The sequence below is a fragment of the Salvelinus alpinus genome, chromosome 20 (genome assembly GCF_045679555.1).
Source record: "Salvelinus alpinus chromosome 20, SLU_Salpinus.1, whole genome shotgun sequence".
Lineage (NCBI taxonomy): Eukaryota > Metazoa > Chordata > Actinopteri > Salmoniformes > Salmonidae > Salvelinus > Salvelinus alpinus.
Genome location: NC_092105.1, coordinates 40,494,665 through 40,507,220, shown reverse-complemented (window position 1 = coordinate 40,507,220; position 12,556 = coordinate 40,494,665). Strand labels below are relative to the sequence as shown.

Sequence of the window (12,556 nt, the reverse complement as noted above, 5' to 3'; positions counted from 1 at the left end):
TGAAATGGAAGCTGTTGTGGAAGCGAGGCAGCGGTTATCTTTTGTGTTCAGTCTGTGTGATCGTCTTTTATCTCTGTGTTCCCCCTGGGCTTTGTACTCATAGCAACATGACTGCTGGTGTTTGTTGCTCATGTGAAATAAGTCTTGTTTTTGCTGCTAACCATTCAACAAATGAGTACAATGCATTGCAACACAAGTACTACTAAGACATTACACAACTGCACATTAAATCTAGTATTTTAGCCATTTAGAATTTCAATGAAGATCAAGAGTTGTCTGAATCCAAAGTCAAGTATTTTATCAAGAATATGTCAGTGAGGTAGAGTTAATTTACTGATTGGAGACATGTGTGGGTCACGTGACCTCGTAACTATCCAGAACTTCCTGGTTACCTGTGTGCAACCTGAGAGGCTTCATATCTACCTCGTTTATGACTGGATACATCTGGCACCTGAATATTTCAAACTAGATCACATTGCTGATTACTACTGGATGAATTATTGATCGCTGCTGATTAGCATGATTTGGTCAGGGACATGTTGCTAGGGTAGACACAGAGACACACTTTTAGCAGAACGTGATAGGGAATCAACTGTCACAAACAAGGTATGCATGGGCTATTGTAGCTTTTTTTACCAGAAAATATTTTTGAGAGTTCAGTTTGAGATTCAGAGTGGTATACCGTACTGTACGTATGTTATGTAATGTTTGAGGTGAAAGGAGATGTGGGATTTTTGATTAAGGATGGATGATGTTATATTGACATGTTCTCTTTTGTGTTTATCTCAGCGTTCTTGTTATGCTACCAGTGCTTATTGTCAGTGTGATGTTTGACATTCAAAAGGAGACGTTAGAGAGGTGTAAAGGGTTGTGTGTAGCGTGGTATTTCATTTCATTCATAGTGTTATGTGTGTCTTTAGTGATCTGAAGTTTATATGTAAAATCTAAGTTCATACTGTTTTCCTTTTAACAAATGATTTTCAAAAATATATATTTCAGCCACTAATTGAGTATTTTCATGAGAACAGTACCAGCTGGACTGGCAATAGGTTACTAATGCAGATCCGAGGCTTGAGCTTAGTTTTGAAGCACCAGGAGAAAGTTGATATACTAGACTGGGTGTCTGATGCTGCCAGCCACTTTGGTCACACAGCTGCTCTCTAGCAATATGAGCCTACTGTTGTTACAAAAGCCTGGCATAGATGCCTGGGCAACAAGGGAACCACAATGTATTCAATGCACTGAGACTCAAAGATGCTTAGAAACCAAAATGTTTCCGTTCGTTTCGAGTAATCAGTGGCTCAAAAATAGTTTTTTGACCTTGTTGATGCACAAGGCATGTGTGATTTACTGTATTTGAACGGGACTGAGCAGGTAGATACATTTCTGGATGATCGGTGATGATAGCGTTGTTTTTTACTGAAGTCGGACAGTGGGGGAAATGATTAGGCGGTCTTGCCTAATGTTACACTTTCAAAGAAGGCTATTGTCTCCCGCTTGTCCACGCTATGTTTGGTTTCTTTGAGGAAGGACAAATTGAAGGACTTCAGTCACCACTTTGCTCTGCATGTTTATACATCTCCTCAAATTACTGTTATATCCATCTAGTGTCAAGCCATCACTCACCCTGCTCCTATGCCAATTCATTAATCTATCCATGCTGGTGCAGTGGAAGAGAGTCCTGGTGGTCCAAAAATATTTTACTTTTTTTTCACGTGAACCGCTACTCAAAATAAATTCTCCCCCGTCTCCCTCAGGGTCAGTCAACCTCTGTGATACATTGCACTTATGTGACAAACTGAAGGGATGGGAGAACTGAACTCCTCTCACTGAGAATATCAATCATTCAGGGAATACGGAATATATACGGAATATATACATATGTAAATACGTTTTCCTGATCGGTCACATCGTACAACTGCTCACTCAGGTGTGTGTTTTGACACCTCTTGCTTTGCACCATTAACCCATTATATCTGTCATGCTGGTTATGCCCCCACTGTATACACCCCAGAATGATTTATTACAGGCCTAACCCCTCGGCTCTGATAATAGGGATTTATCTTTCATTTATGACACTATGGGGTGGTTTCCCGGACACAGATTAAGATTAAGAATCTCCATTGAAGATGCTTTTTAGTCCAGGATTAGGCTTAATCTGTGTCTGGGGAAACTGCCCCTCATTATGCAGTTACTTAGTATGATTTGAGCTTGACCTGTCCGGATAAAGACACCAAAGTCAGATTTGAAAATGATACAACGGAGAGAAAAAAAAGGAATTGTTTTAGAAAACTCTTTCAGTTTGATTATGTGTGGAGCCTGCGGGGCGGGGTTGGTTCTGCGGTAGACAAAAGCACCAGTCAAGTTAATCTCAGGCCAATCCAATTGATTCTGAAGAGATTGAAGTGATCTTAGTGGCGTGTTCTTGGGCATAGACTGGGTCCCTGTGGTGCGCGCTAATTCGGCGTCCCGGTGCAATGCTGCTTGTTACATGTCCTCCCGGGGATAAGCGAGCGCCATCTGTATGGGTCTTGTTTTACTATGAAACACCTTAGTCGTTTGTGTGCACTGCCCAAGGCTTAATGAGTCAGCAGAAAATAACTGTCCCGATGTAAGTACCGTCGTATGGTTTGTATTTTGCTTTCTCTTCATCAGTTTTAAATCTGTTAAGCGCCTCCCATGGCCAAATGGATGTGTCATTGAGCACAGTCCGTGGTGAAGTAATCTACTGTATAACATAGCAAGCTGTTAGGATCTTTGCTGTTGATATATTGCTAGTGAGAAAGTGTGTTTTGGTGGAGCGTTACATGCACATCAGTGTGGTTAAAGCCATATGCGTGATGTTTTGAAGCTAAGCTTAAAGCTATGGTGACACGTTGCCTGCCATCTTTCCTTGATTAGCAAAGCTTCCCCTAGAGAGGAGAAAGTGTTGGCAGGGATGCATATTTAGTTCCAATGTGTGTACATGAACGAAGCATTTCTCTTGGATCTCTATTATTCAATGTAGGAGATCGCTGTATGGACTATACCCTTACAAGGCCAGTATGATCGGTCTGGAGAGCCTGGCGGATCCATCGGGTGACTGGGACATTGCGGAGACCATCGGTAAAGGAACCTATGGTAAAGTCTACAGAGTGAACAACAGGAAGGATGGGAGTCAGGCAGCAGTCAAAGTCCTGGACCCAATCAATGTAAGTTATTGCAAAAGACATACAATCAATGCATGTGCCACCTTGTGCATGGAGCATACTTGCTATGGATCTAGCAAGTTTAGGTGCTCTCCCGCCTAGAATTGTCAACCCTGACCTGTGACAACACTAAACCAAAAAAATGTATAAAGGAAATCCTCTCTGTTTTTCTTTACTATTGTTTGGCTTGTCTCAGTATACCAGGCATACAAACAGAGTAAGTTTCTTCACTTATTTCCTTGTACCTGCCTACCCCTCCTTCCTCCTGTACCTGTCCCTGTGTTTACTGTTCAGTAGTAGATTCCCCACCTATAGTGGCGTGTCCAGGGGGTGGCCCAGGCTGGCCACGCCCCTCCACTGAAATCTGATTGGCCACCCCGGTGGCCCCCCAGAAATGGTGAGATCTCATAGGTCGTCTGTGAATATATTGACTGACAGCAAGACTCACTCCTCAATCTCACCAGAGAAAGCATCCGAGCGAGCGCAACAGCCCTATGTCTTAGTATGTGTAGCCCATGTATCTGATGCTGTCTGGACATGTCACACTCTTTTTGGCTAGACAAAATCAGATACATGGCCTACATATACTAAGACAGAGGGGCGATTTTTGCCTCACTCCGATGCTTTCTCTGGTGAAATAGATTCAGCCTCTTGTGAATTATGCCTCTTGCGAATTATGCCTCTTGTGAATTAGCCTCTTGTGAATTAGCCTCTTGCGAACATTTTTAAACACGGATAGACACGAAGGAGACATTTCTAAGTTTCTTTCTCTTTTTATTGTAAAACATTTTGGGGATGCCGCCACTTTTTTGGCTGAATGTCATTAAACTTATGGTGTTTGTAATAGAGTTTCCCTTTCCATTCAAATGGCGGGTGCACAGTATTTATTTTAACAGGGAAATGTACCAAACCTAAGCTGAAGCATTTCATGCATTGAACCATCATAATTATATTGAAAAATCCACTTTGATCGATTAAGGTTCAAAATGTTATGGCCCCCTGTAAACTGAGTCTGTGGCCCACCTTGGCCACCCCCATTCAAAATGTTCTAGACACGCCACCTCCCACCTGTTTCCTTTTTCACCTATTTTCACTCCCATTTCTACACCCGCTTTCCACGGTCGTCCTAACCAGTCGCTGTGTCCACCTTCCCCATTATGCATGTGTCGCTACCTTAGTGATGTGCAGTTAGCTGCCAGACCTGTCTGTGGTAAAGATGCCTGGGGCCATGGGCCCTGCAGTTGCGCCATGTTGTGTGTTTGTGAGATTCAGGGCTGAGTGCTTGTTTATGATTGTGTCGGTGCTCCAATCCCTCTTGCGACTCTCTTTGCTACCCCCCTGCTGCAGCTCCCTGCCTGGCCGGTTATGAAGATGCAGCTGCTTCCATGCTCATTCCTCTCCTTGATTAGACCGCTGACAGTATATTTCACACATCCAGGAAGAGGAATTCTGCCTCTGTGACGCTTTCTCTTCACTTCCACTGAGATTTAAACTGATATAGAAGAAGCTCAATTGTCACTTCTGACCAAGAACTAGTTTCCCCTGTGTTTAATGGTTCCAGGCTCTGATTGAAGGTGTTATCGCCTCCTTATAATCTCATTTCAAAATCCCTTTTTCCCTTTTTTTCTTCTTCTAAATGTCAGAAGTGTCAATACAGTTTGTTGTGTGATTTATGACAAATGTCCTCAGTCAAAATGGTGTGTCGCTGATGTAAATGTGTCCTCTTTGACAAAGGATGTTGATGAGGAGATTGAGGCCGAGTACAACATCCTGAGGACCTTGTCCAACCACCCCAACGTGGTCAAGTTCTACGGCATGTTCTACAAGTCAGACGACCTCTCAGGCGGACAGCTCTGGTTGGTTCTAGAGGTGAGATCCCCTGGGTTATTCTGTCTCGCTTATAAAGTAAGACTTTGCCCAGCTTTACAGTCCTGTCAAAAACTCTATGTCTATAATATCTCTGCATCTTCAGCACTACACATATGGAGTTAATCATTAAAGTGCTCATACTGTATGACTTTGTCACGGGAGGAAATATAACCCAGTGGTGTTTGCATGTCAAACATTACAGTCTGCTTGTGCTCAATATAAGTAGCTGCACTTTATCTCTCTCCTGTGTTACATCTCCTCCACTATGATCACGTAGTCTTACAGTTGTTGTCTGTTTGAGAAGTAGAAGGATCACAAACAGTAGGTTTGCTTTATATCACGGGAGTGAAATCCATCACATCAGCTGAGAGGAGGTCACCCTCCTACACTGGGAAAAATGGCATGTTTTAAAAGCTCTGGAAGAAAGAGCCGTGACACCAGTCTAGTTGTATGTGTGGGAGGGATGGCTCTTGTGTAATGAATCATAATCTAGAGTAGTGAGTAATGGAGGAGCCACTGTTCTCCCTCTCTCTGTCTCTGTCTCTCTCTGTCTCTCTTTGTCTGTCTCTGTCTCTCTGTCACTCACTCACACTCTCTCTCTCTCGCTCTCTCTCCCTCTCTCTCTCTCTCTCTCGCTCTCTCTCTCACACAGCTGTGCAACGGGGGCTCAGTCACCGATCTCATCAAAGGCCTGCTCATGCGGGGCCAGCGACTACTGGAGCCCGTTATCGCATACATCTTATACGGCGCCCTCTTGGTGAGATGGCCAACTGCAAAACGCCTAATGACGGAAGGGGGTGGCATCCACACACAGTGGGCAGGGGATTGACTCAGGTGGTGGCGGGGTGTGGGAGTAATAGATTTCCATCCCTTTAAACAGCAGGGGGAGCTCTTTGATATGCATGGCAGTAGACGGCTTTATTTGAAACACATTCAAATTGTACTAATCACAAACCGTTGATAATGGGGTTACTGACGCTTATTAAGCCCCCCTTTGCTTTCCTCCTCCCGCCTGCCAGGGTCTCCAGCATTTACACAACAACCGGATTATCCATCGTGACGTCAAAGGAAACAACATCCTTCTGACCACCAAGGGAGGGGTCAAACTTGTTGACTTTGGTAATGGCTTTTGTTATCTTGTTGTGGGTGCACTTTGGCTAATTGATGGCTTGTAGAAAGAGATACATGCATATTACAGGGAGGCTCTGGGAAGTTGTTTGTTGGCTCTGTTTCTTCTGTCTGGGTCTTCGTTTAACAGATGACTTATCATTAATAGTTGGAAGTTAATCCATGTTTTTTTGTCCACAAAAAAGCCTGTGATATTATTGGTAAAGAGTATAAGATGAATGCAAGCATGTGGAGATCAATGCTTCGATGCAGTCCACATCTTGCTTCCCCCTTACCCTATGTAACATCTTGGTATTTCATGGACCGTAGCTTAACCTAAGGCTAGTTATTGCTAATTTAAATTGCATTATTTGATCCTTTGCATATAAAAAGAAAGCTGTTCTAGCAAATGACTCTGAGTTGCCCCGGGCATGTTTATGTCCTTGTGTGTTGGGAATGAAGTGGACTCCTGCTGATAAAAATCTGTCCCACTTAATTTGAAATTATTATTGCCAGTTTATGTTGGTATGGCAGGTTGCCCCACCAAATGATATGCCATATTGCTATTGATTGATTCACACACACTTTCCCTCTGTAATTCATAATCATGTAATATGCACATAAAGCGTATTAAACAACTGTGAATATGTAATTATAACAGGCTGTAATGTGGTATAACACAAACAATGGTATTTTGCACCAAACGCTGATCCACTGAGAATGAGGTGATTTATTAATTAGCTTGAATTCTATCCAGGTGTCTCTGCTCAGCTGACGAGTGCACGTTTGAGGAGAAACACATCCGTTGGCACTCCCTTTTGGATGGCACCTGAGGTTAGCCTTTTTTTTTACATGCCCAACTAAACCACTTTGCTTGCAATTACATGAGAACACTAAGCGCCAAAATATCCTACATGATGACACCATTGAGTTGCATTAGATGTGCTATGTGGACTGTAGAGCGAGATAGACGAGTGACTATGTACTCTGCTGAGGCTTTTCAATATGTAACACCCCCTTGTCATTGTGCATTCCCCTCCACGCGCCCTGCTCTTGAGGTCGCCCCAAGGTTAATAGCTGGGAGTCTGCTGCCCCAGCTTACTGTTTGGCAGAAATGAGGCATGATGATTGGGCTGGTAGGAGGGGTCCTCAGGGGCAATTAGAATAAAGGAGGCTGTTCATTTTGGTCTCAGTAATGATTTTTGACGGTGAGAGAAGGGAGGTTCAATACTAGCTGCAACGCACCTTATCTGATGAATGCATTTAACTGTACCCTTTTTAAATCAACATTACAATGCGTTTTTCGAACACAGGCAATTATAAAATGACTTGATCGTCTTCTGAATTGTTGCCCAAAGCTCATCGGATTTCAGCTCCACAAAAATTAAAGACTTTTAAGTGTCCATAATGAAGTCAGTACCTCGCTGTTGTAAAGACATTATCGTCATATCATCATGGACAGGAAGAAACATGGCAGCAACTTGCATGAGAAGTGTCCACCTGCTTGTGTCATGCTTGTCCTGCCTGTGTCGTTCCAGGTCATCGCCTGTGAGCAGCAGTATGACTCCACGTATGACGCCCGCTGTGACGTGTGGTCACTGGGCATCACAGCCATAGAGCTGGCTGATGGAGACCCCCCGTTGTCCGAGATGCACCCTGTCAAAGCCCTCTTCAAGATCCCACGGTAAGGCACTAGAGGGCTCCCTCTGCACACGGCTGGCTGGGGCAGACCAGACACGCAGCAGTTGCGCTCTCATAAGAAGCTTTTGATTTTGGCTGGAGGACAATGGTAAACTGAATTTAAGAGTGGATCGTCACAGAGCCCTTTCTCTGAAAAATTATGAAATGCCAAATATGTCAAGAAATTGTAAAGATTCTTAATGTAATTTTGTGTGGTCATGAAATGCAGGATAGACCTGGTATAGATGAATTAAATCAGGAAAACAATTAGCGTTCTACAATCCGTGTTTCCAAGCTACAAGGCTAGATTGGAAACTCAATTGAAAATTGCAGAATGATAAACTGATCAGAACTGATCAAGAGTTAATGGAACAACATTTGGCCTTACCCTTAAATATGTTATTTAATCTAAAAACTCTCCTCTGATGTATTCACAATTTCTGATGAATGATTATTTAAAAGCTCTGATGGTACAAGTGGCTGACCTTTTACTATTGGCACAATCATGTAATTATCTCTCAGTTTGGTGAGGATGTGCCCTTCTGATTGCAATTTGCATTGGTGATTAGCTCCATTCACATTGAGATGAGGCTGTCACCAGCCACCCATCACGGTGTTATCTCCACCCCACCAAACCTGATGAGAAACAAGCAAGCATCGTGTCGCTGTAGTAGTTATGGGAACCACAGCAGCGGTTTATCACACCAAACTCAAGTGAAAGGTAAAACAGGTCACAGCAATTACAGGCTCAGAGGAAGCTGTCCTGGTCAAACGAACGCTCCCGAATCACAGATCCTGAAATAACACTACTGGGTCTGTGGGGAAGCATGCATTCAGTCATCTGATTTGATAGGATGGAACCTTTTCAGTGGGATGTACACCTAAATTCTGTATTGTGCTGAGTTGGTGATTGGCCTGTTTTGGTAGAAGGATGCAGCTATTGATACAGTACCAGAGTAGGTTTTGCATTCTGTGTGAATGATTTGAATTGCCCTTAGATAACATTCACTAGAGGTCATGATAAACAATGGAAGGGCATGTACATTTCTCTTCTGTTATCATTCATCCATTTTTCTTTATCACCTTTTTAATGAAATAATTTGATTTTGTGAGAGATTTGGAATATGAATAGAGTTAGACACGTGCAGCAATCTACCATTGTTAAGACTGGGGTTTCTTTTTCAAAATCAAAATAGATATTTGGCCCTGGCCCATAAATCTTTTGAATTGGGACCTTTGGCTGGGCGGCGCCAGGATAAATCACAGTGCGGGCAGTGCGGGCACCGTGAAATGATTCTGTTAACATGTCATCTGTCTCAAATATATTTTCCCATCAATGCAACAAGGCAGTCAAACTTATAAGGGAAGGTTGTCTGACAGTGTCTGTCTGTTGTATGTGCGTTCTATTTGAAACAGAGGACGTGTTACAAAATGGTGTACCTGTGTGTTACACTTTTATTCTGCACTTTGAGCACAGAAATTATAGTGATACACAATATATTGCTTTAATGAATGTAATGAGGTAGATTTAAGGATTGTATTGAGGTAGATTTAAGGATTGTATTGAGGTAGATTTAATGATTGTAATGAGGCAGAGTTAATGATTGTAATGAGGTAGATTTAAGGATTGATTTGAGGTAGATTTAATGATTGTAATGAGGCAGAGTTAATGATTGTAATGAGGTAGATTTAATTATTGTAATGAGGTAGATTTAATTATTGTAATGAGGTAGATTTAATGATTGTAATGAGGAAGATTTAATGATTGTAATTAGGTGGATTTAATTATTGTAATGAGGTAGATTTAATGACTGTAATGAGGTCGATTTAATGATGTCGATTTAATGATTGTAATGAGATCGATTTAATAATTGTAATGAGGTATATTAAATTGTTGTTTCCTGTGAGTGTTCCACGCATGCTTTAGTTGCTCTTTAAATTGCCATAATCAGTGGCTTCTCCTGATAGAGTATTGTCCTTGGGAATAATAGGTTTTAATAAAAAATCCCACGGACACTAAAACATGCTATATTTAAGCAATAAGGCTCGAGGGGGTGTGGTATATGGCCAATATACCACGGCTAAGGGCTGTTCTCACGCATGACGCAACGCAGAGTGCCTGGATACAGCCCTTAGCCGTGGTATATTGGCCATATACCACAAACTCCCAAGGTGCCTTATTGCTTTTATAAACTGGTTACCAACGTAATTAGAGCAGTAAAAATACATGTTTTGTCTCATACCCGTGGTATAAAATAAAGCCAATCAGCATTCAGGGCTCGAACCACCCAGTTTATAATTCCTTATGACATAAGATTGTATGTCTTTGCACACATTTCTGTATTTCCATCTCACAATCCACTCAATGGCACACTGTATTTATTAATCTGCTGTGTAAATCCCAATATTATTCCTATGAGTAGGACATTACCATGACAAACATGGTCTATATTGGGTATAAGCATTATGAAAAACACAACAGATGTTTTTATGAAATATGGCAATAACTGCATATTCAGTGTCACCATCTAAATCTAGTTGATGCTTCTGTCTGGCTTCACCTACAGTTGAAGTCGGAGGTTTACATACACTTAGGTTGGAGTCATTAAAACTCGTTTTTCAATCACTCCACAAATTTCTTGTTAACAAACTATAGTTTTGGCAAGTCGGTTAGGACATCTACTTTGTGCATGACACAAGTCATTTTTCCAACAATTGTTTACAGACAGATTATTTCACTGTATCACAATTTCAGTGGGTCAGAAGTTTACATACACTAAGTTGACTGTGCCTTTAAACAGCTTGGAAAATTCCAGAAAATTATGTCATGGCTTTAGAAGCTTCTGATTGGCTAATTGATATCATTTGAGTCAATTGGAGGTGTACCTGTGGATGTATTTCAAGGCCTACCTTCAAACTCAGTGCCTCTTTGCTTGACATCACGGGAAAATCAAAAGAAATCAGCCAAGACCTCAGAAAAAAAATTGAGGACCTCAACAAGTCTGGTTCATCCTTGGGAGCAGTTTCCAAATGGCTGAAGGTACCACGTTCATCTGTACAAACAATAGTACGCAAGTATAAACACCATGGGACCACTCAGCCGTCATACCGCTCAGGAAGGAGACGCGTTCAGTCTCCTAGAGATGAACGTACTTTGGTGCAAAAAGTGCAAATCAATCCCAGAACAACAGCAAAGGACCTTGTGAAGATGCTGGAGGAAACAGGTACAAAAGTATATTTATCTACAGTAAAACGAGTCCTATATCGACATAACCTGAAAGGCCACTCAGCAAGGAAGAAGCCACTGCTCCAAAACCGCCATAAAAAAACCAAACTACGGTTTGCAACTGCACATAGGGAAAAATATATTTTTGGAGAAGTGTCCACTGGTCTGATGCTTGCTGCAGGAGGGACTGGTGCACTTCACAAAATAGATGGCATCATGAGGCAGGAACATTATGTGGATATATTGAAGCAACATCTCAAGACATCAGTCATGAAGTTAAAGCTTGGTCACAAATGGGTCTTCCAAATGGACAATGACCCCAAGCATACTTCAAAAGTTGTGGCAAAATGGCTTAAGGACAACAAAGTCAAGGTATTGGAGTGGCCATCACAAAGCCCTGACCTCAAAGCCCTGATCCTATAGAAATTTTATGGGCAGAACTGAAAAAGTGTGTGCGAGCAAGGAGGACTAGAAACCTGACTCAGTTACACCAGCTCTGTCAGGAGGAATGGGCCACAATTCACCCAACTTATTGTGGGAAGCTTGTGGAAGGCACCCGAAACATTTGACCTAAGTTAAGCAATTTAAAGACAATGCTACCAAATACTAATTGAGTGTATGTAAACGTCTGACCCACTGGGAATGTGATGAAAGAAATAAAAGCTGAAATTTAAAAAAAAATCTCTACTATTATTCTGACATTTCACATTCTTAAAATAAAGTGGTGATCCTAACTTACCTAAAACAGGGAATTTATACTAGGATTAAATGTCAGGAATTGGGAAATACTTAATTTAAATGTATTTAGCTAAGGTGTATGTAAACTTCCGACTTCAACTGTATATCCTTTTGTGATGTAGCTGGCAGTATGTGAAACCTGGGTTGAGATCTGAGAGGGTTCTGGTTGTTTTGGCTGGCTCAGGACTATGCCCTTCGCTGTACTACATTATCTCCTCCATGTCATACAGCAGATGGAGTGGCCTTAGGGTGTGGACTCACCGTGTAGATAAAGCAACAGCACCATTAACGTAGCCAGGCCTCTGGGGCCATTGACACTGGGGCTGAATACAGGCAGGACTACTGCAAGCCACGTGATAGAGCTTTAGATTTGTGGTGGGAACTTGCACAGATGGTATTCCTTTCACAGCGACCAGTGTGAAGTGATGAGAGGAGTTCAGATCGCTGTCAGGGAAGCTGCTCTGCTCCTCCACTCCATTCATACCTGCTGCTTGCTCTTTTCCACAGATAGCATCACATAGAAAGAACTGTATTGATTCCAACACCATTGTAAATCACTATTAACAGTAAAGTAAGGCCGGCCCGGGAGCCAATCTGTTGTAGATAGACCTCCAAGAGCCAATCACAGATCCTCCTCTACGGGAAACAGATTATATGCCCTACAGCATATCATGATGAGAAGATTGGATGTGATTTTGCCTGCTTTATAGTATGTCATATATGTGGGGCCCATGGTTATCATGAATGT

The 12,556-nt window shown here is 42.1% G+C and overlaps 1 protein-coding gene across 3 annotated transcripts in view; it reads left to right on the top strand.

The window, feature by feature from the left end:
• Positions 1-12,556, top strand: part of myo3b (myosin IIIB) — a 106,878-nt gene that overhangs the window by 3,991 nt on the left and 90,331 nt on the right. For 2 of the 3 annotated variants that reach the window (XM_071355796.1, XM_071355797.1), the window contains exons 3-8: positions 3,008-3,191; positions 4,923-5,057; positions 5,710-5,814; positions 6,077-6,176; positions 6,922-6,998; positions 7,703-7,848. In XM_071355796.1, coding sequence (XP_071211897.1) covers positions 3,008-3,191; positions 4,923-5,057; positions 5,710-5,814; positions 6,077-6,176; positions 6,922-6,998; positions 7,703-7,848 — 747 coding nt within the window. Of the gene's footprint in view, positions 1-3,007; positions 3,192-3,384; positions 3,406-4,922; positions 5,058-5,709; positions 5,815-6,076; positions 6,177-6,921; positions 6,999-7,702; positions 7,849-12,556 lie in introns of all 3 variants that reach the window. The other variant, XM_071355798.1, reaches the window with a different exon arrangement.